We start from the raw sequence: 26722 nt of genomic DNA, 5'->3' as shown, positions 1-26722 counted from the left end.
ACAACTAAGGGGGGATATGACAGAGGTCTATAAAATCATGACTGGTATGAGAAAGTAAATAAGAAAGTGTTATTTACTCCTTCTCATAATACAAGAACTAGGGGTTCACCAAATCAAATTCATAGGCAGCAGGTTTAAAACAAACAAAAAGAAGTATTTTTTCCACACAATGCACAATCAACCTGTGGAACTCGTTGCCAGAGGATGTTGTGAAGGCCAAGACTATAACAGAGTTAAAAAAAAAACCTAGATAAGTTCATGGAAGATAGGTCCATCAATGGCTATTAGCCAAGATGGGCAGTGATGGTGTCCTAGCCTCTGTTTGCCAGAAGCTGGGAATGGACGATAGAGGATGCATCACTAGATGATTACCTGTTCTGTTCATTCCCTCTGGGGCTCCTGGCATTGGCCTCTGTTGAAAGACAGGATACTGGGCTAGATGAACCTTTGGTCTGACCCAGTATGGCCAGTCTCATGTGCTTATGTTTTTATGCAGATGACAGAAAGTTAGGAGGTATTGCCAATACGGAAGAGGACTGGAATATTGCAGTCTGGATGACTTTGAACACTGGAGTAAGAGAAAGGGGATGAAATTTAAAAGCACAAAGTGCAAGGTGCATGCACTAAGGGACTAACAACAAGAATTTGTGTTATAAGCTGGGAATTTATCAGTTAGAAGTGATAAAGGAAGGGAAAGATCTGCTCTATTGGTTGATCATAGAATGACTATGAGCCGCCAATATGATGTCGCTGTGAAAAAGGCTATGCAATCTTAGGATGCATGAGACATAGGATTTCCACTAGAGATAGGGAAGTGTTAGTACCATTATACAAGGCACTGGTGAGACCTCATCTGGAATACTGTGTGCAATTCTGGTCTCCCATGTGTAAGAAAGATGAATTCAAGCTGGAACAGGTGAAGAGCAGGGCTACTAGGATGATCAGAGGAATGGAAAACCTACCTTATGAGACAAGACTCAAAGAGTTTGGCTTGTTTAGCCTGACCAAAAGAAGGCTGAGGAGAGATATGATTTCTCTCTCTAAATCAACAGTGGCCAAACTTTTTGACCTGAGAGCCACACTGGGGTTGCGCAACTGAATGGAGGGCCGGGTAGCCTGGCCCCCCACCCCCTATCTGCCTCCTCCCACTTCCTGCCTCTTGACTGCCCCCCTCAGATCTCCTGACCCATCCAACCTCCCCTGCTCCTTGACCCCATTCACCCTCTCTCAGGACCCCATGCCCCTAACTGCCCTCCAGGACCCCACCCCCTATCCAACACCCCATTCTCCCCATCCCGACTGCCCCAACCCCTATCCACACACTCACCCCTGACAGGGCTCCCAGGACTCCCACATCTATTCAATCTCCCCTGCTCCCTGACTGCTCCGACCCCTATCCACCCCCCTGCTCCCTGTCCCCTGACTGCCCTGACCCCTGTCCACACCCCCACCCCCTGACAGTCCCCCCGGGACTCCCACATCTATCCAACACCCCCTGCTTCCTGTCTGCTCTGACCTCTATCCATGCCTACCACTTCCTGTCCCCTGACTGCCCCAACCCCTATCCACACCCCCTCCCCTTGACAGGCCTCCCAGGACTATCCAACCGCCCCTGTTCCCTGACTGCCCCTCCCCCCGCAAATCTCCACCTACTCCTAGCTACTAAGTGAAGACCCATGCGGTGGGAAAGTAAGAACCACCACCTAGAGAACCAGAGTCAACAAAATACCAGCAGAATGATTGGACAGTGAGGAGCAATTAAAGTGGCGATCAAGATTATTTTTTCAAAAATCTGCTCCCAGGGGTTCTGTCTCAGCCCAATAAGTGAGGCCCAAACAAAAATAATCCAGATTATTATATTTTCCATTCTCCCAAAGTGTGAGTTTCCACAGATTAAGAGTTACTATTCTATCTACATCCCTACACAAATTCACACCACATGTCTGTATACATAAATAAGTGGAATATATGACACTGTGGTTTAAAGATTTTATCACCACAAGATTGGGAGGGCTCATTACTCATGAATGGCAAAAGCTACTTGAGTGGGACCCGCCTACTCTCTCAATGCCATATTGCTGCAGTTGAGGTAAGAGGAGAGCCTTCGGTAACAGTCTCCTGAATTTAACATAGAAGGGGCAGGGTGTCATGTTTTCAGCTGTGGAAGCAGCTTCCAGCTTTGCTCTGAAAGAGTTGGATCTGCAAGGACCATCTGTTCGCCTGACCTTTTTAAAAAGATGGAGGTGATGGTTTTTACAAGATTGTTTGGGTGCAGAATGTCACACCTATTGGACTGTGTTGGAAGTGGAGTTTTGCTGGAATTAGCTGCTAGCTGAACTGTTCTTTTTTTCAGTAATACCAAAGCATACCAATACCCAAGCTATTTTACGGTCAATAAAAAAATTAAAATGGAGCACTTTCAGCAGCACAGCATATTTTTACTCCCTTCCAACTGTGGAAGAGGGAGATGAAAGCGTCAGTTTCTGCAGAGGGAAGAAACACCATAACATTATTTTTAAAAAATGTTTAAAGGCTTAAAAACTTAAAATAAAGCCCTTTATTTACTTAAGTTGTCGTGCAGGTCATGTACAGCACCATTTTTGATCAACGTTACTTGATATCCTACATAATGCTTGGGTGAAATAAGAAGCACCTGTTAATTTTGAAAGCATTGTTAACAAAATAAAATAAGTATTAATTTACAAATAGTGCATCTTAATAAATCACCCTTGAGCTGGATCTTCCCACAGGATAACTAACTTCATAAATTTAACTAACTACAATCTAAAGTAATTAATTTTCAGTCATATGTAAGTGATCATTGTAATTGACTTTAACCTGTTGTTTTTCTAAGAATGAGCTCGGCCTCTTACATATTACTGATTAATGGATTTTTCACACATCATTCAGAGTGCATTTCTCCACGTGGTTGAAAAAGAGAGAGGAGAGCTAAATCCTCCACTGGTGTTAACCAGCATAACTCCATTTACATCAGCTGATGATCTGACTCTAAAACATGCAAAAAAAATACATGTTTTTTTCCAGTCCGTAAGCACATAAGTACACTAAAGTATTGTAACATTAAAAGACCCTTGAAGGAAAAGCACGGTAACAGGCTTGTATTCTCCAGTAAAAATTACCACTGAAACATCATCCCGACAAATGAAATCAAAGGCTCTTTTGTTTTAGATTTTGGAAGAGAAGTTGCGTGACTATTAAAAACTAACTGGCCACCCTAGGTATGGCAAAGGGTTACTAGTTGGATCAGTTCTGCTGTCAGTGGAGTCACTGGGTGTTTTTCCACTTGCTTAAATGCAAGCAGGATCCAGACCTCTAGAGTAGGTATTTAACAGAGTAATTACATCCAGAGTAGAAAAGGAGTCTGCTGGTCCCTTACAAGATTAATGTGGCCTCAGGATATCATTAAAATCATTAGCACACTGGTTAACCTCTGGATCAGTTTACACTTCAAACATACAATCTACAGAGCAGACTGTGCTTGGCCCCTACATGAGTGTTAGTGTGGTGAGTGCACGCTAGGAGCCTTCCCCTCTCCCTCGTGCAGCTCATGCAAAGGCACGTACAACCACTTTCCCTCCCTGCGCCGCTAGCTAGCTAGGGTTTTAGTCCATCCTCCTGGTATCTGAGTATCTAAGGGGGAAGGAGGAGGCAGGACTACAAACCTGCCACCTGTCTCCACATCAACACATGGAGCTGGCCAAGTGCCTGGGGTGGGGAACATGCTGCACCCTGGATCAGGTGCAGGAGCAGATGTGCTCCCTTTGCACCAGGAGGAGTTCTGGTTTGGGCCCATTTCCTCCCAGAGCTCCCCCTGGAGCTGCGGAGTGCTATACTGCCCCAGTGCTGCACAAATGATCCCAAAGTACATGGGAAGGCAAATGCAAGTAGATAAAACAATTAGGCAGGGAGGGATTGGCCTAAAAACAGGCACAAACACAACTGGGAAGAAAATTGTAATGAACGCTTTTGCAGCACCCACTCTGTCTAGAAAGCACAGCTTATAGTCCCACAACATCCTACTGTGGCCCAGAGCCATTTTCTCTTTGAATCTGTATACTATTCTTGTACCTGGCGGAGACATCCACAGCCCTCCAACAACCCACTTCTCTGCTTTGGTCACCTCTAATTCCAACCCCTGTGTCCTCAAAGGGGTGCAAAGATGTGAGGCATCCCTCATCAGCCAAGTAATCTGAGGACAGAGCTGCTGAGAAACTCTGAGCTTGACTCAGTAAACTTTACACTGCAGCAGATGGGCCTGCTCATGTGGTTAAAGGGTATGTCTACATGGCAAATGAGGGTGTGATTGTTGCACAGACAAACACATCCATGCTAGATTTAATCTAGCTAGCACAGGTTAACAATACTAGTGTAGAACAAGGTGGCATGGGCTAGCAACAAGAAATCAAGCCCAGGGAACTGAGTAAATACTCCAGTGGCTAGTCCATACAAAAGCCCATGCCACCATGTCTACATTACTGCTGTTATCTGTGCAGGCTACATTAAGGCTGGCATGGTTATTGCCTACTCATGCTACCGTCACACCCTCAGTTACTGTGTAGTCATACCCATTGTGTACTCAGAATGGCTAAGGGTTGCAGGACTGGGCCCTTTGTCATGAGATGGGGTCACAGAGATGCCACCTGATCGGATACCAACACAACGCTTCACTGCAAACATCACAGTCTAACGTCAGAGTGCCGCACTGTAATTAACTGCATGGCTCTCCCAGAAGACATTAGATGCAGTAGCTCTTCACCTCTCAGAAGTTAAGTGACTAGGATCAGGAGCTAACATAACGGCAGGTTCTAGAGGAAGAACCTGGAAGGAATTGTCACTAAAACAAAGACAGGTGATAAACATTTCTGTCATAAACAAAAGCTTCTTAAGGTCATAAAGGATGCCACGAGGGCTGTTAGGATGTGAAGAAAATGAAGTCATATTGATTTTGTCCAGCATGGCTGCTCTATCCTACAGTGTAGCTAACCTGTATCTATAGGACCTCACTTCCCTGGACAGCACATTTTGCTACAACAAGGACAGCTAAGGGGAGAGGAGAGGAAGGGACAGCGTAAAACGATCGTTCCTTTTTCACGTGGGGATGGAGAGGCAAGAGTGGTGAACTCCAAAGGCAAGGCTAAATTGTGACCTGCATTATGCACCCATGAAAGGACGCAAGAGGGAATGAGCTCCCCTTTCTATTCATGCCCACCTGGCTCCCGGGCCTAGGGCCCGACACACAGTAGTAAGAATGTGCTGAGCACTCGCTTACACTGGAACAAGTGGGTGGGAAGAGACAGGCTCCACTTCCCCTCATTGGCTCCACCCCCACCCTAGTCACTCACTAACACATCTGAAATGGGTTGCAGTTTGCTGCTGTCATAGGCCAACTGCCAATTATTAGCCATCCCAAAGCAAGGGCTGTGACTGAAGTTGTTGTCTTGCCCTTGGTAAATGAAGGGGCAGGTACGTTTCACAACGCTGAGTGCAAGAAGTCTTCAAAGCATCCCTGCCTTGGGTCAGAGTGGCGAGCAACTGGTTTGGTAACCCAGGGCACAAAAACATATAAAGGAACAAAAATATTTTTGTCTGAGTATGTGAATTGAATTGATATCAGCAAGAAGTGGGTCAAATGAACATTCATTAGGCATAAGCCAGCCACAGTTTGAAAATGAACCCAGAGTCAAAGGCCCAGCCAGCTCTATAAGCCAAAATTGAAACTGAGCTATTGGTTCTGACTTCATACAGTCAGATCCTCCTCCACCAACTTAAAATGGGCAAAGGATCACACGCCATATAAGAAAGAAAAACATCAACCGTGACAGGCTTGGTCACCGAGATTACCAGGATGCAGTGCCAGAATACACATGGCGGCATATTCTCATTCATGGAGACAGAGACATGAATTCCACAGGAGCCTTCATTGACTAATCTATTTCTATTATTTGTGGACAGCTTCTTTTAATTAATAATGCTGTGGAAAATAACTTAAATCAAAATGGGTTCTGTTTTTGTCACCACTGGTGACACCTCAAACAAGAATCACTATCACAGCACAGGACAAGCAGCGAGTCACCGTTTCTAAGGATCCACCAACGGGGTGAGGCAGCTTCTCTCAGGAATAGGGAAGCTCACCAATTGCCGGAGTTATATAAAGGCCAGATTGCGAACACAAATAACCCCAGCAACTTTAATTGGACTAAATCTGAGTAACTGCTGCCTAATGTAAATGGGGGGCTCACAAACTGACCTAAATAACCTTACTGTAGAGTCTACAGCATCCTATATTAAAATATAGGGGAGTATGAGTGAATACTATGGTAACTGTATTAATAAGGGAAGTTTTTATAGTTCACCACTGCAGTTTATACTTAATATACTTCTCGGTAATCTCCTCCCAACCCCAAATGGGTGGCAAAGCCCCTCAACATCCTTATAATATTTCTTACGAAACATCCAAATGATGCACATATGAGGAGTGACCAAAAAAATTTAGTATTAGGCATCCAACATAAAATTGTATTGCTCTAATGCCTCATCCCAAAAGCTTCCATTCCATTTAGCCCAAAGTCCTAGATTAAATGAGACCAGTAGTTTGAGCTTTTGAACTCTTTAACAAGGAGGAAGCCTACATCCACCACGTTAAGTTCTTCATCAACCAATCCCCACAGAAAAGCCGAGTGCAGAATCTACTTTGAGAAGTGCAATAAACTCACAACGCGAAGGCTCATTATAAATGGCAAAACTGTGTTGAATAAAGTGGGAACAATTGCATGCAAAGTAGACTGTCACCAGGCTGAATGATTTTTCACAGCAAACATGGAATGTCAGAGATCCCAGGACACTTTTAAGCAGAAGGAACTATGCGTGAACTCTGGAGGTTATATAGTTCTATGTGCCCCAATTTTAATATGTCCTTAAACCCACATGCCCGTTTAGTTTGCTTTCAGGAAAGCCTCCAAAATGGACAAGAATTTGGATGCCAACAAAGACCTTAATAAGAAACTCACTTTGAAGAGATACAAGTATTTGGGTCAAATGAAAACAATGGTGTTTTTAAAGGTCTAAGATTTGTTCTTCATTAAAAAAACACTAGCAAAAAGCAGGGAAATGATTAAAAAAGAAATTGTTCTTATTTCAAGTATAAAGAAAAACGATGGCCCATGACATGTCATGAGCTGAGGATCTGCAGGTAAATAACCTCAGATGTTTAAATAGTGTTAGATAATTGTACATCAGCCATTATATATTCATATATACATATCAAGACATTCCAACTACCTTAAATGTATCCTCTCTCTCTTTGCATTCCTATGCCTCATTCTCTAACACACATTCCAACAGTGAATATGCCAGAGATCCTATAGACACAGTCTCATTCATCACACACCCCTTTTTCAGTCCCTGAGCACCACCTATCCTGTGCACTGGATAAGACAGCCATTTATATTTAAAAAACATGGGCAAAATATTGGCCTCACTGAAGTCAATGTCAACACCCCATACTGTAATGCACACCGTAAAAAATAATATATAATATATGAGAGTCTGGCCGTTACCTGGGGATTTTGCCACAAGCTGGTACAGATGGAAGTGGTAGCAAGAACTGGAAACCTATGTATTTAAAAATATTTGAACTGAGTACTTGTTTTCTGGAGGAACCTAACTGCTGACTAAAAACAGGTCTTGTAAAATGTTTGCCGCTGATAGTATGTTCATTTTTATGTGTTTGACTCTTTACTAACAATTTTTTTTTAACTTCCCACGCTAGCGTCTGATTGCTATGATTGCTCCACAGGCCAAGCTTGTAAAACAAGACCCTAATCCAAAGGGCACAGATTCTCAAAAGGCATTTCATGAATTAGATGTTATAAATATTCTCTCCCACATTAGAAGTCAGTTAGTAACTGTTTGATGGGTCCTTCCAAGTGCTGGACTTTAACCTTCAGTTTTCAGAGATGGACATGTATCTCATTGCAGTTTTCAAGAATATTTCGAGTTTAATTATTTTCTCTACTTGGAAACAGTTCCAAGTTCTGTTTCTGCCTTGCAGTCCAGATTAGTGATGTTAGATGTGGCATGTGCATTTCAGCACACAAAGAAAGATGATGCAACACTTCCAATTACAGGTTAAAGTCACTTCGTTATTCTGAGCAGGAGAGATTGCTGCAGGTTGAAGAGCTAGCAGCCACTCTGATTTTATGGGCCCATAAATTTATTGTGATGGATGAACTACCTAACCAACAAAAAAAATAATAATCTTGAGTTGGTAATAGCACGATGCACAGCTCCGTTAAGTAGGACATTCAACATGCCAGGTCTCTGGATATTATTGGGGAGTGAGAAAACATTATTTCTCTACCTCAATGTGCCTGTCTCTTTTCTTGTCATGTGGAACTAACCTTTCATGCTTAGTGCTATTACTAATTTATTAGCCTTTTAAATGCCTCAATTGCTGTACAGTCTGTGGACTACATCTTAATGCTTGCTGAAGCAAAGAGTGCTTTTGAAATGTGTGTGTGTGTGTAAAGCAAAAAACCATATGGGGGAACAATTCTCTGTACTCTGCATTTGCTACAGTGAGAGCAAACAATCATCTTCTTGAGCACAGAAGAGCCAGCAGTTGATGTTTGTTATAATTCTTGGTGACTCTTGAAAGCGATGACTTAAGTAAAAATGGTGCTAATTATATTTCTATTCAAACCAATTAAAGGAGAAAATGATTTTTTTTCCATTTAGGTTAAATGACAACTGCACAAATTGCTGTAATACAATTGTGCAGCTCTGTCAGTCCAATCTCTCGTGATCTGATTGACTGCTTCTGCCCACTTGATTGTCATCTTACCTTCTGCCCACTTGATTGGATAGTTAGGGCCACCGGTGAAAAGAATTCTCCCACCATTACCATCAGGGTGTCAAGTGGCTGCATAGGCACTCCACTGCCATTACTACAGCCCTGCATAGTAACTACTGTGGCTGTAACACAGAGGATCCATGTGTATGTGATCCATGCAGCCATACTGCAGGCCCTCCCCAGACTGCACCTCCTGGTCCCTAGAGGTTAGCATGCAGGGAACTCAGTTCTGCATTGCACACCTGTATCTGTGCAGCCACCCCTTATATTGCACCTCATCTCATGAAACACACTGGGGCCCACTGCCAGAAGGCCCTCTCCCTACTTGGAGGAAGGGAAAGGATTTCTGGTATGTGAACAGCAGAATTGCAGTCCACTGCTTTATCAGCAAAGTGTTCAGATTGCTTTCGGTAATGCACAGCTCTAGCATGGCTCCAGAGAAAGAGGTGTAGTTTCAGGAAGTTAGTATAAGTGACAGGTTTATAGCCACAAGAAGCAACATGTATGTTTTGACACAGTGTGAATCGTATTAGCTTGTCCCATGAAATTGCCTTCAAGCATTTCTTCCATGGTCCCATATCCGTCCGGGTTCCACCCAGGTTCTTGAGCAGAGTTTTCAGCTCGCAATTCATAGCACATTGTGGGTAGCAGGGTGGGAAATAAAAGAGGGTAAGATGACAATCTTAAACCTAAACTGGATTGTTGCTGTGCTTTCTTTTTCAGCCTTAACTCAAACTGGGTGCATCTGTAGGCCCATTTTAACCTCTCCTTCTCCCTCTACATCTTGTACTTTGCTGACTGCACTGACAGCACTAAACAGCCATAATTCTTCCTCCTGTGCAGCATCTTGTACTGTTGCCAGAAGATACTAGGCTCAATGAACCACCAGTCTGTTCTGGCTGGGCAATTCCTCTTTTACTATAAGCATTGAGTTCCCTTTTCTCTGTAGCTGGATTGTCTTTAAAACATCATCATCAGAGTACCTTCAGCTGAGATGCTCTAGGTGCAGCTATAGAAAAAAAAAGATCCATTTCAACTGTAAAATGATTTCAGTTAATGCTCAATAAGCTATAAATCAGTGTTATGAGATTTCCCTATGCAAATCAAATGTATATGACCCTCATTAATCTTTAAAAACACCTCCATAAAGATTAAATTTTGCAGCTGCAATGCGAATTAAAGGATTTGTTAACTTATTTTCAAGATAAATCTTTATAGCTAATTAATTTTCAGATGGAGCATTCTTTGAAATGACTAACAGCTTTACTGATTGATTATAAAATGAGAAGGTGGGTTAAAAAAAGAGAGTTGTGAATAGAAAATCACTGTCAAGCTTTATTCACCTTGCCACATTAAAATTCTAAACTGAGTAAGCAAGAGAAGCAGGTATTAACATAATACCTTTGCTGAGTATAATTTATTTATTTCACATCAATAAACTCCTCTTAGCTGGTCCATATCCCATCAGCACGGCCTCTGATCTGGATTTTAGTAGATTGGAGAGTGAACTTCACCTTGGAAGAAATAATCATTTGGATTCTACTGGACTATAAAACACAGCCTTACATATTATGTAAAAGGAATGAAAAAAGAACAGGGCTGCCCGGGGGGGGGGGCAAGTGGGGCAATTTGCCCCAGGCCCTGGGTCCTGCAGGGGCCCCACAAGCCCTGGCCTGGCAGCAGTTCGGGTCTTCAGTGGCATTTCAGTGGCGGGGGGCCCTTCAGTGCTGCCGAAGACACAGAACACCTGAACAGCCCCCCGCTGCCAAAATGCCGCGGAAGACCCAGACCGCGCTGGGTGAGTACAAGCACTGGAGCTCCTCTGCTTTGCCCCAGGGCCCCTGAATCCTCTGGGCGGCCCTGAAAAAGAAAATAAGTGTAATTCATATGTCACTCTCATAGGGCAGATACTTTGAGCTTCAAATCTACAGGTAGCTTTTACGGAGCGACCATTAATGAACAGCCACAGCTTTTACTGCAAGTTTAGGTAATCTGCACTAATCTGAAAACATCAAGACTAACTTAGGGTTTGCTATTTGCCACACAGACTCTGTGAGGGATTCTCAATCACTTTCCCTCTAGGAATGGTGAGAATCAGACCAAGCGCCTTACCCGTTTCCTCAGATTGCAAGTGAGTGTGAGATTCCTCGAGAAGGAGTTTGCAAACGCTGTATAAAAGTCCAGAACTTTCAGCAAGGCTTCACGTTTAATAATATGTAAATCGCAGTACGTCAGTGCTCGGACATTGGCACACGCATGGGCCAAAGTGGTTTCTTTCCAGAAGATATCACCAAACACATCACCTTTACCTGAAAAAAAGAGCAGGACACATTTATTAAACCACACATATATGCTGCTCTTCAGCAAACCAATTAGTCCTTTCCCCAAATTTTCTTCAGTTCCCAATTATTCTGAATTTAGGCCCAGATTTTTAAAGGTATTTAGGCATTACTCTGTTGAGCACTGCAAGGCCTAATGAATTTTGGATCCTAGGTCTCTTTCAATGAAACTTAGGCTCCTACGTGCCTAAGTCACTTTTGAAAATGAGACTTAAGCTGCCTTTAAAAATTGGATTGTGGGGTTTGTGTGTGAAAATTTTACCCTTAAGCACATCTAAAGCTATGCATGTGCTTAAGTGCTTTGCTGAATCTGGGCATTACTGAAGTATCCAATGATTAGAGCTGATCAAACTATTAATTAAGAATAACATTTGCTAAAAAAATCAACTCCCTTTTTGGCTAGCAAATCATTCACAAACAGACTCTGATTCCTGTCAATGAACTTGTTCATTTGCATTCACTGAATAGTTCTGACAAATAATTTTCTAGCGAATTGTTGTCCATGACTGTTTGCATTAAATATTTTCTAATTGTGTTGTGCAACTGGGCATCTGTTTTTACTCCCTAAACGACATTTTATTTTTAAATGGGAGAAGAGCAAATGGCAAATAATGTGTAATGAGCTTGTGTTTTATGTTTTCAGCTGCACAATCATCTGCTCTAAAATTTGTGAAATGTTGGGAATTTGTGACCATTCTCAAGGATGTCCAATGGTCATTGCAATGAAAAACTGCAAACAACAAACAAACTGACCCCACGAATCTTAGTGAACTGAACATTGCACTTATAGTTAGTTGTATTTGACAATCTGATTTTCTGCTATTTGACCAGTGCTGCTAACAATTAGCTAAGTGATTTTTCTAGATGAAATATTATTAATGATTGATGTTACAATACTGTCCAAAAGCCCAATCAGGATCAGAGTCCCACTCGGATGGGCACTGTAGAAACATATATTAAGATCTCATTCCTGCCTTGAAGACTTTACCATCTAGATTAAGACAAAACTAAATATCTGAACAGGTACAAGTACTTAACACTTCTAAGACATGGAGCCAGTGTTATCTCATTTCACTAACAACTACCGTGTCTAAAATCCATGCCTCCAGAGCTGGTTTGGCCAAAGCTGTTAGAAAGGTAGTGGCTCAAACTATTCATTTTATTTGGATGTTGCAAAGTGAAATGATAGGTACATACCATATTCTGGGGTGACACAACTCCTCACTAGTCTGAAACTGATTCTGTCGCAAAAGCAATTTTTGCTATTTTTAGCAGATTGGGTTTCCCTAAGGAGATTTTACCTGAGTGTGGGTCAAATTTATGGAAGTTGTGTGAGGCAAAACAACTAAAAGCCATCCCATATCCCCCAGAGACAAATGATCTGTTGGAGAGGTTCAATGGCATTCTAAAATCCAGGCTCAGAAACAAATAAGAGAACCGGAGTCTGGGACAACGTCACTGACGGATTATTACCCTATTTGCTTATAGGAAAATGCCCCCAAAAGTCGGCAGGGTTTGCCCATTTGATCTTCTATACAGAAAAGTAGTGAGGGGACCCTTAGATCTTATCTGAGACTCCTGAGAAGGGGACACTGTTACAGAAGTTAATGGACATAATGAAAGTGGTTCAGACAAACCTCAGGAACAGTCCAAACAAAAGGTGTGGTATGGCCAACATACTTGTAAATGCTCTTTTGAAATAGAGGACCTGAGGTTAGTGCTAAGCACTAAAATGCAGAATTCTTGGGAAAGACCTTTTGTGGTGACAGAAGAGGTAAATGAAGATACAGACCATGTTAAAAAGCCTCACGATAATGGGGTCCCACAGCTGGTGCATGTAAACAGACTTAAAGTTTATCACAGCAGGCAAGCTACGGTCAACACAAGCTGTTGTGTAGAAAGGGAAACTGAGGCACATCACCTCACTGATTGATGGCTGAATGCCAGCCTGACTCACCCCTGGAAAGCATCAGTCTCTGCGGTGAGTTAACACCAGATGAAAAGGCAAAGGATATTTGTGCTGCAAGAACATAGACAAGTGTTTTCTAGCAAACCAGGGAAGACTCACGTGCTAACTTATATGATCATATCTGTAAGATCCCAGCCAACCCAGCAAGTCCTACTGCACCACTGGCAAAGTATAAGAGCAAATTTGCACAGAAATACAAAGCATGCTGGACTAGGGCTGTAACTATACACAGACACCTAGACTGTGACCTGCATGCTGTTTGGCTGTTTGTGAACATCCCAGGTTGGGAGCTACAACAGCAAAGTATTGTGAGGCACCCAAGGTTATGGGGCAGGCAGTGACACAACCACACACTGGTCTGGACTGTACCGGGGAATGTAACCGTCCAGTTTTGCACAAAAGAAAAGACACATGTTCAACGTCATAGCTAGAACCATGTGTCATGACAAATATCTGAAGATTAAAACTTTTGCTTATATTTACTGTAAACCAGAGAAATGGCAGATCTGAAGTGTAGATCTGCAGTGCTGGTCACTCCATCTCAAAAAGAATATTGCAGATTCAGAGAAGGATGATCAACAGCCTGGAAAAAAACCTCTCCCATGAAATGACACTGAAAAGATTGGGACTGTTTACTTTAGAAAGGATATGAATAAATGAGGCTATGATAAAGTATTTAAAATAATGAATAGTAGAGAAGGCAGATGGGAACTTCTGTTCTCCCTGACTCAGCATAAAAACAAGGAGACATATAGTGATATCAAAGAATTTGGAATTTCCCATGGATAGAAGGAAATACTTTTCTAAACAACATGCAATTAAACTGTGGAACTCATTGCTACAGGAAGTTGTTGAGGCCAAGAATTCACAAAAATTCTAAAGGTATTGGACGTGTATATGGATATCAGTAATACCCAGGGTGATCATAATTATTAATGACAAAATCTGGAAGGGATATTAAACCGCATGCTTCAGGTTTTAAGTCAATTTCTAACTACTGGAATCAAGATGACACCTAATGTGGAGGGGCAGATTATCTCACATCTGCCTACTGTGGTGTTCTTATACCTTCCTCTGAAGCATCTGCTGCTGGCTACTGTCTGATCTAGTGTGGCAATTGCTGTGTTCCTACATAACCACTCAGGAAGTGATGCTTCCAAGAAGAATTTGGATTCAGGCCTTGAAGAGCTCACAAATCCAGGTACCTCATTGATCCCATGAGCTGTTTGGTGCAGAAAACTCCTTTGAAACCCCAAAGGAAAGCCTTGTATTTTTTTAATGATTTCATCTGATGAGTTTTTCTCTTAGGCCTCCAGAAGCTTGGAGTCGAAAAGAAAAATTATTACAATGGGAGTTAGGCCCCTAACCTGCTGAGGCGCTTTTTGAAAATGGCACATGGCCCTATCTGCATCTTCAGGTGTTGAGATATCTTTGAAAATCTGCCCCCAAGACCCAATGATGTCAGTGGGTTTAAAGTTAAAGTTAAATATGCCCTTACACGACTACCTAATTTGGGCCAAAGGCTAACATTTGCATACATGAATAACTTAACTCATATGTGGCAAGTTATATGCATAATTATTGGCAGGTTTGAGCCCTAAAATAGTTGTTCTGACTGTGGTTAACAGTTGGAAAGACACCACTCTGGAGTAGCCAAAATTACCTTCTCTTGCCTAGTTGCTTTTCTAGCAATATGCTGAGTGAGGTCCAATATTAGAACTGTGCCTGATACCCAAATTACCTGTAGGAGCCACTATAGAAAAAGTGAATGTATAGAAAAAGGGGGGGCATTTAGAAATATCCTCCTCATTTTTTATAAAACACTCACTTTGATTTTAAAAGAAGTTACAAACATTTTTAGGACCCTTAAAAGGAAACAAAGTATAAGGGACTTGGTGTCTAATTCAAAACCTAGTAAAGTCTTTTCATAGAGTTTAAGGGCAGGTGGGACCATTAGATCATCTAGAACTAAACTCCTATCTATCACAGGCTCTTAAATTTCACCCAGATATCCCTATATTGAGCCAAAATACTTTAGTTAAACCAAAGCAGTTCAGTCCTCAGGAGAGTAAAATGTTGTGAACCACAAGCCAAGACCAGGAAAGACCGAGGTGCCACTAATGCCAGGGGCCCTTGCAATGACAGGGAAATGAATAGGTGAAATATTCCTAGATGATACCTGTGCCCTATGCTGCAGAGAAAAGTGAAAAAACCGCAAGGCCTCTGCTAATCTGATTTGCGGGAAAATTCCTTCTTGACCCCAAATCCAGCGATCAGTTTGACCCTGAGCATGTGAGCAAGACACACCAGCCAGGCATCTAAGAAAGAGGTTCCTTAGCACTCTCTCCATTGATTTCAATAGCCCTTGGACTGGGCCCTGGTGAGGTTTAATTTTATAGCTTGGAGACTTTATTTTCCCAAGTGAAGAATGACGGGACATGCATAATACTTTTTTATCACACACATTCTCAAATATTTACAACATTTTCTAAGGATATATTGCAGCTTTGTTTTGGGAACTACATACGCTACCCAAATTAACAATCTGCTTGATCAAACCGACCTCATTGTTCTGTATGGTCTGGGGTTTTATTTTTGTGTATTGTCGATGGTATTGTTTGTGCAGAATATTGTTCACTAGATCTTTGGAGATTTGCAAAACATAAATAGGAATTTCTATTTGAAGTAAAGTAAAAATTGCTGATGCTTGTCTTGGTTTTTTTTTTTTGTCTCTATTTTACATTCAATAAAAAATAATGTCTACATCTTGGAATCATATCTCTTCTAATGAAGATTACAAAGGCTTTCTTACTGAGTCCGGTTTTCAAAGAATTTTTTTTTTAAATGAGGGCGAATACGGAATACATAATTCAGCTAATGCATTTTACAAAATGAGATGGCATAAAGTTTAAATGCTTATTGCAGAGCATTTACGAGTAATTTATCACTTATCTAATATACAGATTTTAAAATGCCCTTTCTGTAGTTAATTGTCCTTGTTCATAAACACAGTTCTGTTTCATACACACACACACAGCACAGTTATATAACACTGATCTACAATTTTTGAGAAGTCTGCTTCAGAGATAAAATGTGGTATTTATTATGTATTTTGATGTGCTGAATTTAAATATGACCATTAAAACAACTGATTGGCTACTGTTTCTAAGATATTTAAGTTTTTACATTTTATGTCTATGTATATTGTGTAGATAGTAGAGTTTTAATCATAAATTGTAAACCTAGGTCTTTTCATGTGTTTATGGTTGCTTTACATGATAATATTTCACCTGTCCTGTTTATGTAACACTTTAAAAATCAGCAAAAGGGGTATATAAATAAAATTTATTGTGAAACAAAAGGCAAAAAACTATTATGTACATAGTTTAGTCCTATTCAGTGTCTACTCGGCGCTTCTTGGCTTGTCTCTTGTATTCATTAAATGGAGCATCTCTTGTCACTGTCCAGCAATAGTCTGCAAGCATTGATGGGCTCCATTTGCCCTGATAGCATTTCTCCATTGTTGCAATGTCCTGGTGAAATCGCTCGCCGTGCTCGTCGCTCACTGCTCCGCAGTTCGGTGGAAAAAAATCTAGATGAGAGTGCAAAAAATGTATCTTTAGTGACATGTTGCAACCAAGGCTTTTGTATGCCTTGAGGAGGTTTTCCACCAACAACCTGTAGTTGTCTGCCTTGTTGTTTCCGAGAAAATTTATTGCCACTAACTGGAAGGCTTTCCATGCCGTCTTTTCCTTGCCACGCAGTGCATGGTCAAATGCATCATCTCGAAGAAGTTCATGAATCTGAGGACCAACAAAGACACCTTCCTTTATCTTAGCTTCACTTAACCTTGGAAATTTTCCACGGAGGTACTTGAAAGCTGCTTGTGTTTTGTCAATGGCCTTGACAAAGTTCTTCATCAGACCCAGCTTGATGTGTAAGGGTGGTAACAAAATCTTCCTTGATTCAACAAGTGGTGGATGCTGAACACTTTTCCTCCCAGGCTCCAATGACTGTCGGAGTGGCCAATCTTTCTTGATGTAGTGGGAATCTCTTGCATGACTATCCCATTCGCAGAGAAAACAGCAGTACTTTGTGTATCCAGTCTGCAGACCAAGCAAGAGAGCAACAACCTTCAAATCGCCACAAAGCTGCCACTGATGTTGGTCATAGTTTATGCACCTCAAAAGTTGTTTCATGTTGTCATAGGTTTCCTTCATATGGACTGCATGACCAACTGGAATTGATGGCAAAACATTGCCATTATGCAGCAAAACAGCTTTAAGACTCGTCTTCGATGAATCAATGAACAGTCTCCACTCATCTGGATCGTGAACGATGTTGAGGGCTGCCATCACACCATCGATGTTGTTGCAGGCTACAAGATCACCTTCCATGAAGAAGAATGGGACAAGATCCTTTTGACGGTCACGGAACATGGAAACCCTAACATCACCTGCCAGGAGATTCCACTGCTGTAGTCTGGAGCCCAACAGCTAGACTAGAGCCAATCAACAATTTTAAGCATCATTTTCGTTCTCAGTGACCCAGAATTAGTAAAGTTTGACTACATTTATTTCAGAAGCATTTTGGCTGAAGAGCAGTGTAATTTATCGAAACATGTACAACAATGCCTAATTTATTTTTTCTTTGTGATGTGCACTTGGGAAAATTGGAGTTTAGCTTTGAGAAACTACAGCCTGCAGTTGAAAATAAGCAATATCGCTGAGTTGTCTCTTATCATTCTCCTCCCATAATGTAAGAGAAATGTTTCTTTACTTTCTAAACGCAAGGTAATATTACCCAGCAAATTAAAGGTGAAAGGTTAAAAGCAGATGATCTATATATGTAGCCCTTGTGTAATACTGAGTGTTAAGCAATGCACCAAAATTCTTATATAAATGAATCATCCTTCAGAGAAATGAACAGATTTTCATGAGGTTTGCAACAGCAGTGGGATCATTAAATAGATGCTGAGCCACTACACACATCATGAGTCAGTTGCCTTTTGAGTCAAATGGCAGCGTGGTACTTTGAAGTGGGGAAGGATTTAAAGGACAGACACAAAAGGTAACATTGATAGTTTGCACTTTACAGACGCTGTCTGTTTCTCTGAACACAAAGATAAATAGAAGCATTAACTCCCATGGCATGGCAAGAGCATGGTGATATTATGCTGTGCTCAGACAGTGTGAAAACAAGAACAAATAGTTCAAGACTCTTCTGAACTTGGTGTTTTTTCCAAATATTTGAAAGACGCTACACTAGTTAAATCAGCCAAATTTGTTAACGAATGTAACGGGTGAAAACAAAATAAAATCCCGCAACGCAACAGAATTTTCCCCATCAGGGAACAGTCAGAGACTAATCACTTGTTGTATTTTATCCCCAGCTCACTGATGGCTATTAATAAATGATGGCAAATATTCATGTATTTCTCTTTCACTCTCCTTTGAGATAATTGCAAAGGATAATTTAGCTGGTTGAAATTAAAAGTCAGATTTTCAAATATAGGTGTATGAACAGCATGCATTTAAGTTATGCAAGCAAATGTGCATGCACACTTTGCAATTTGGATATTTAGGCAGGTATATATGTATGCAGAGATATAGCCATGGGCTGGTGTTGCAAAATGGCTGTTTTGAGAGATCTGTAGGGTATAAATTTTAAAGTCTGTCTCCACAGTTAGGCCCTGACCTAGACTCCTTTAAGGACTTATCCACAGATGGTGTTATTCAGGAATAGCTCTTCAGGGATAAATCCATGTGTGCATACTCTTATTCTGAAATCAGAATGCCTTTTTCTGAATTAGCTTAATCCACTTGGGAAACTGAATAACCTAAAATAGGTACCTAAAAAAAATGTACAGAAAAAGGTACTTTAAATGTGGAATAAGCATGTCTATAGGCTTGTTTCCACTTATCGTCGGATTAACATGCCTCGATCGATCCACCGGGGGTCAATTTAGCGGGTCTAGTGAAGACCCGCTAAATTGACAGCTGATCGCTCTCCCGTCAACTCCAGTACTCCACTGGAACAAGAAGCATAAGGTAAGTCGACGGGAGAGTTTCTCCCATTGACCCAATGTGGTGTAGACACTGCAATAAGTCGACCAAAGGTACGTCGACACCAGCTACGTTATTCACCTAGCTGGAGTTGCGTAACTTAGGTCTGCCTCACCCCGTAGCGTAGACCTGCCCTATGCATGGAGTTATTCAGAAATAGCTACTATGCTGTAAATTCATACCCTATCTTATTCTGGAATAATTTTTGCACATTGAAAAGCCTTAAGGAAAGGATCCTGTAGCACCAACTTGCTAGGGCCTGATTCACCTTGTGTAGACATTTACACCAGTGCAAAGCGGATGTAAATCACCATGGCTCTGATTTCCATTGTCAATGAAGCTTCTTCCCACTGCTCTGATAGTGGGTGAAAAAGTGAAAATTACCAAACCAGAATAGGTAGCTTTTTACATGCACTTTATACTAGTGTAAATGACTACACAAAGCAAAAGGCAAAGGAGAATCAGGCCCTGGATGTTCACGTGGTTACTACTGTTATGTTGATTTTTGGACTAAAAGAAACACTGAGATCGGGCCTGCACTTGAAAGTTTTGTCAGTCTATTAGTTAGAACTGTGATCTTTTTTACTGCAGTAGTTATATGGGTAGACCAGCAGTGCAAATGGAATCCATTTCTTACTGGTACAGGGAGGCAACTGGGGGGGCAAGTGACCTCCTCACATGACGCTCCACCTGACTCCTTCCCGCTCCGTTCCCAGCCCAGGGCTCCCACGCTCTCCCTGTCCCCTTTCCATGATCCACCCCTCTTACCTGGGGGGAGGGGCTCTGTCCCCCCTGCTGCGCCTTCAGAACGGCAGTGGCGAAAGGAGCATGGCCCCACACCCACAGCTCCTGTGGCGTGGCTGTACTGCCCTAGCCCTTCCACACAGGGTCTCCTCCTTCTCTAAAGCAGCCCCACTGGAGGACTGGGCTGGGGACGGTACAGCAGCCACACTGGAGGTGCTGCCAGCATGGGGTTGCCCAGTGGCCCCACATTCTGCTCATTTCCCTGCTGTGGTTCCCAGGAGAGCCCAGCGGTTCAGGGCTTTCCTGGGAACTGCAGCAGGGAAAAGAGCAGAACGTAGGCAGCTGCTTTGGTGGCTGTAGCACCCCAGCCATGGTCTCTGGCAGGGCTGCTGCTGGGAGGCGAGAAGATGCAGCTTCGTGGAAGGACAGGGGGTGGGGCTAGAGGTTCTGCTCCTTTTCGCACTGCGATTCCCAGGCCAGCCCTGAACCACAGGGCTCCCCCAGAAACCGCAGCAGGGAAAGGAGCAGAATGTGGGGCAACCAGGTGATCCCACGCCCGCAGCTCTTCCGACGCAGCTGTACCATCCCCAGCGGCCAGCCCTGCCCCTAGCCCTGTCCTCCAGTGGGGCTTCTGTACAGATGGAGGAGACCTGGCATGGAAGGGCTGGAGGCAGCATAGCTGCGCCGGAGGAGCTGCCAGCGTGGGGCCACCCAGCGGCCCCACAGTCTGCTGCTCCTCTTCCCGGTACACTGTTCCATCTATAGATATCTTGCTAGTACGGCATACCGGAGCGTACTGCCCTACCCGCACAGCTGAGGTAGACCCCCTGGTCTGCATGTAGTTTCACTGATATGAAGATGCTTTGTACCAGTATCGTTATACCCCACCCCATGTGGGAATAGTTACAGGGTAAAGCACTTTTACAACAATACAACCGTGCATACAACAGGGATGGTTGCATGGCTTTAACTATGCTAATACAGCTACAGCAATACTACCTTCGAGGGTAGACAAGGCCCTACTCACTCGGAGTTTTTAGAAGGGAACTATCTGATATAAAGTCCAAACTATCTGTTGGATTAAGCCTGAGGGGCTATAAGTATAGATACCAAGGTCATTTTCTTGGAAAACATGTTCTGAGAGAACTCAGATCTCAGGTTACATTTAAAACTTTTTTCACAAGGAAACATATTCCCAGTCTCCTTAATACTTAACTAGACATCCAATCAGTAACAATAGCATTTCTGAAACTGGTAAGGAACATGCAAGGTTTGAGGCCACACTTTCAGCACAGCCATGCTTGATTGGCTAAATGCCAATTTGTAAGATTCTGCAGTAAATACTCTGACCTCCCCAACAGAGAACAAAGCTACAAGTCTTATCCACTCGCTTGGGGCCTGCAAAGAGAATGAATTAGGATTCAGGTTCACAGAAGGTTCACAAAGGTTCCTGTTACGCAGACTTTCAGAGCCCCACACGTCTATATAAATCTGCCGTAAATACTTCTCCATCTTAAATTGCCAACAGAAACTGAGCAGATAAATATCGTAGTGGATATGAGAGCCTGAGAGGACCTTTGGGAAGAAGTTTGGGCAGATATGGGGGCAGAAAAAAATCTCCCGGTAAAAATTAGAAAGGGTAAACAGATAAAAGGGCTCGATCCTCCTTTCTGAACTTATGGCTACCAAGATGAACACCTGCCAGGACAGGAGCAAAAGGGAGACAGACATGAGTGGCTGGACAGGTCTCGGTTAAGGCTAGAAGCCTGAAGATTGTGGACAGTGAGTTTGCACTATCTGCTCAGAGTGGGTCACAGATCTGTGGTGGCTCAGAGATTGGATTCGCTGCTGGGTCCACAACTGTGTAAATTCATCAGCCATTGCCCCAAATAGGGAAGGCAGTACAGCCTGATGCTGCAGTAGACTACAGGATATAGGTCCTTTGTCCCCATGAATCTGTTAAACATGCAGTCCCATTGTTTGTGATGTGTGCTGAGAACGGTACATGGGCCAAGTTCAGGGAATGATACAAACCACTAGATAGACTGTAACAGATGTTTGTTCACACTGGGAGCATGCCTAGTTTCACCCACCTTCAAATGGATTTTTTTCAGATGTTTCCTTTCAGTTGTTTTAATCAGCCAAAGACCAACTTTCAGCAAAGGGGCCTCAGGTGTCAAAATACAGAATATCCTGTTAACAGCGCTATATGGCTAAACACTGCTGAAGCAATGGATTGGGACACAATTTAAAATGTAAAAAGTTACCTACGGACTACAATGCCTAGAAAATCTTTTCCAAACCTAACACTTTGAGACGAAACTGCACGAATTAAGATTTAATTTTTGTTAAAGCTCTGAATCTCCCCACTGATAAAATATTAAAATGTAAACAATTCTCTAACAAATGCTCTATTCATCAAGGACCTGGGTGGCGTTTACAGGAGGGCTGTCATTATCTAAATGGCTGAGAAGAGCTGCAGAGTCTGTTTTTTCTAGGCAGTTAATGCAATATTATCCTGAATCTCTGGCCACAAAGTGAAATCATAATACACCAAATCTGGCCATGCGCCAGTAAAACATTGATGAAGATGAGCAATTACATGTAACATAGTAAATTCTGCACCAAGAGCTATACAGCAACTGCTGGAAGATACAGTATTTGCTGGTAATTTAGGTTGACTCCTAACTGACCACCTGCAAAGCCTAAAATTATATTGCTAAAGCATTGGGTGGGTGTTACATGTTTACCTTGTCTCAGCTTTAGTCTAGTGTGTCTAAATATTTTAGCCATGAACATGATTTAATTCTACAGTTCAGCGGTTGGTACACTAGCCTTGTAAACCAGAGGTCATGCGCTCAAATCTCACTAGGGGCTGGGTTGGTGTTTCTGACTTGAGCTATTATAATAATTTGAGATGTATCTATCTCGTAGAGCTGGAAGGGACCCCAAAAGGTCATTGAGTCCAGCCCCTTGCCTTCACTAGCAGGACCAAGTACTGATTTTGCCCCAGATCCTTAAGTGGCCCCTCAAGGATTGAACTCACAACCCTGGGTTTAGCAGGCCAATGCTCAAACCATTGAGCTCTCCCTCCCCACTGTTTCCAGGTAGTGAGACCCTTGATTTTAGGGAGGGATAGTGCAGTGGTTTGAGCATTGGCCTGCTAAACCCAGGGTTGTGAGCTCAGTCCTTGAGGGGACCATTTAGGGATCTGGAGCAAAAAAATCTGTCTGGGGATTGGTCCTGCTATGAGCAGGGGGTTGGACTAGATATCTTCCTTAGGTCCCTTCGAACTCTATGATTCTATGGTCTGCAGGTCCCCCCTGCTGCACCTTCAGAACCACAGTGGTGAAAGGAGCATGGCCTGTCAGAGGTTAAATTATCAACAATAAGTATTGGAGATAACTGCAATATGAAATGCTTTGATTGGTTCATTCATATATTTTTGACTCTCTGTCCTAAGCCCTCGAAAACATGGTGGGGGTTTGGGCCTGCAGGTCTTGAAGTCAATGAATGTTTTGCCACTGACTACCATGGAAGTATAACTGGACCTTCCTGGCTAAATTTTCAACAAAGCACTCAGCTGAAAATCCCAACTGTTATTTTGGTACCCAAATTGAAGCAAAGCTCATTTGAAAATCTGGCCACAATTGTGGCCACTGAACACTTGAAAGTCTGGCCCTGAGCTCCTTTGGAAAACCTAGGCCTACCTGCTGCATGGTACTACAGAAAGAGACAGAATGAAAAAGGTCATTTCAAGAACTTTGAAAAAACAACAATGGGTTCAAAAATGGCCAATGGAGAGAAAAAACAACAATGGTATAGAACATGTGCAGAAAGCCAGCTGAACATTGGTAAAGCTTTTTTGTAAATAATTATTAAAATACAAAATATAAATAAAACCTATTCAAAGAAACAAGCAACAATACGGAACCCCGAGCAATTGGAAAAGGTTTATATTAGATCTGACTGGAGGATCACAATTCAATTCCATAGCAACATTCACTCACATCCCAGGCCAGTACCCTACCACCCAGCTGAAGTCTCCCTCCCTCCCTCCCTTCTCCCCCTACAATCCATACACCTTCCTGATTAAAGTTTACTAAAAACCAAACATCTCTATGAAAGATTTCAGCTTCAACCAAAAAGCATATTTTGATAGAATTTCATTTTGGCAAATATGTTCTGACCAGCTGTAGTTTGTAGTTATTCTATTATGAGTCGAGGGCTACCTTGTTGCCAGCTCTCATGATTTTATTGCAAGTCTCACAGTACTTGATGATCTTCTTAAAGCGCTAGCTCCTGGAGTAAAGGGATTGTGTGACAATCTGATCTTTCATTTTATACAAAAAAAGTAAGTCTCTAACCCTCAAGCCTGTGGAGAAACTCTTGAAAATGTCACCTGACTGCATTCAAAAGGCTGAGAAACTGGAAGACATATAAAGTGAATTCAAAATTTATTTTGTGAAATGTCATGACTTTTAAGTCTTTTTCTTGATTTTGGATGGCCTGCTTCATGATTTTTGAACTATTGGGGTTGGCAGTAACCCATATGAGTGTGATCCAAAGCCCACTGAACTCAGTGGAATTAACCTCATTGACTCCAGTGGACTGTGCACCAGGACCATATTGCTCAATCTGGCTCTAAATTAAGGTTAGCAATTTCCATTTTTGTTTGGCTATTGTGCAGACAAGGGGGAAATATCTAAACGTTACAATTAATCAGATGGAGTAAAAGTAAAATATCCTGTTGAATTCCTGGTCAGTGGCAGCTAACAACTTTGATCAATGAGTATCGGGCTAAATTCTACAGGCTGCTGAGCACTCTTACGTGATGCTTCCAAATACTTATGCATGTGCTTCAATGGCACTTGGGTGCACCAGTGACTTCAATGGCAAGAGACAGTGCTAAAAGTCTAACACTCGTGAACGAGCTTTGCAGGATCAGGATCCAAGAGCTCAGCCCCTGGAAGAGTCAAGCCCATAAAGAATGATTTACTGTACATCAGCTGAATTATTTCAGTCTGTCTCTCTGTAGCTGAAGAAAACCTCAGCCTCATGTGATTGTTTTTCTATTAGTTAATTTGTAGCTTTAATTCACTGGAATGAGGGGGGGCTTTTTCATAGCTGAAATATGACAGAGATGGTTCCATAAATTATTACTGAGTGCTCATTATTATAATGAGGAAACTCTCAGGCTTAGCTTATGTCTTATTTTACAGGTTTGTCATTAAAACATCTCAGTATCAAAAAGCTGGTTTTACTTAGACCCAGCTCTAGCCATCCTTACTCCCATTAAGTAGCAACCTCCTCTTCAAGTAGATCCATCAAAGTCACAGAGTTAGCTTTATTAATATGCATAAGGGTAGTGGAATGGAACCGATAGCTTTTTATTTCGCATTGTGTATCACACATACAGCAATCTTGTCTCATACAAAATATAAACCCAACAGTATAACATTAAGTAAATTCAAAACATTAACAGGGCTGATGGGTGGATTCCTAATACTGCATTTCTAAAGCCTGCTTGTATAAATCTGAAAGCTGCTGAGCACGGACTTCAGTGGGAGTTGTAATTGCTCAGCTCTTCTAGGATTCGCCCCATGCTATTTGCTAGAAGAGCCAATTTGTTACCCCGTTAAACCTCAGAATACAGCTGCAGTTTGGGATGAAAAAAATCATTCCCAATTTTCAAATACCTTACTAAAACAAATGAATTATATGCCACTTGCTATGGGGAGCTCTCTGATATCTGACAATATCATGTCTGATATCTGGTAATATTCAGTTTCTAATTCCACTAGGAAGAAATAATGCCTTAAAAGACAACATGTGGCCCTGTTTAAAGGAAGCTTAATAACTGAAGGTCTGGGCTTCCGGTAAAAGACTAAATCCAATAAACAACATGGCTGTAGCGGCATTACAAGAAGAACACACATAAAACTGACATACATCACATAAAAATAGACAATTTATCTGATTACATGTTCTTATCTCACATTAGCGCAGATGAAGTACAAGCCATCATATAGTCATACTGCCTGGGCAACCAAAACTGCTTTCATTCAACAGGGATCACACCTAGGAATTTGGCTCCTGATTATATTTTAATCACTGTGCCCAGGTACCGGCTCTAGGCACCAGCAAACCAAGCATGTGCTTGGGGCGGCACAATTTCAGGGGCAGCATTCTGGCCATCTTTTTTTTTTTTCGCTTGGGGCAGCAAAAAAACCCAGAGCAGCCCTGACTGTGCCCATTGGGTTGAACCAAAATATTTTTGATCAGTTCCCAGAATCAACATTAAAGTCGTTACTTTTCTGCTGGCATAACAATTTCTTCAAAATACGTTACTTAATCTTCAGGTTTAAAGCGATGCTATGAGTTCTACAGTTAACCATAATATTAAAGGGAGCACCTAGAAATACTTGGTCGGCATTTAATAACACCACTTATATGAGATTCTTTGCCAGACGCAAGTTCTAGATAATGGCAGTAGGGTGAACTACTATCTGTCTTATCTATGTGAGTGGACACCTGATTTCATTAGCTTGCATTTACGGAAACCTATTTGGTGGTACATTTGTGCATATAGAGCAATTCTAGTTAAACTATCAACTTCTACCTGTGACTGTGGAAAATTACAGAATAGACTTCTCAATGTGGCCTGACTTATTAGCAAAGTTTATGACAATTAGACATAAGATTTTTTGCCCTTGCAGGTTACTCTTGCAGT

The 26722-nt window shown here is 42.0% G+C and overlaps 1 protein-coding gene across 1 annotated transcript in view; it reads right to left on the bottom strand.

Annotated features, from left to right (window-relative positions):
* KCNH5 (potassium voltage-gated channel subfamily H member 5) overlaps positions 1-26722 on the bottom strand; it is a 240538-nt gene that overhangs the window by 24739 nt on the left and 189077 nt on the right. Inside the window, exon 10 of the mRNA XM_032789186.1 lies at positions 10985-11181. Within this exon, the coding sequence (XP_032645077.1) occupies positions 10985-11181 (197 nt within the window). The remainder of the gene's footprint in view (positions 1-10984; positions 11182-26722) is intronic.

This window comes from Chelonoidis abingdonii, chromosome 4 (genome assembly GCF_003597395.2).
Source record: "Chelonoidis abingdonii isolate Lonesome George chromosome 4, CheloAbing_2.0, whole genome shotgun sequence".
NCBI lineage: Eukaryota > Metazoa > Chordata > Testudines > Testudinidae > Chelonoidis > Chelonoidis abingdonii.
The sequence above is the reverse complement of the archived record's forward strand: the minus strand, read 5'-3'. Positions and strand labels throughout refer to the sequence as shown.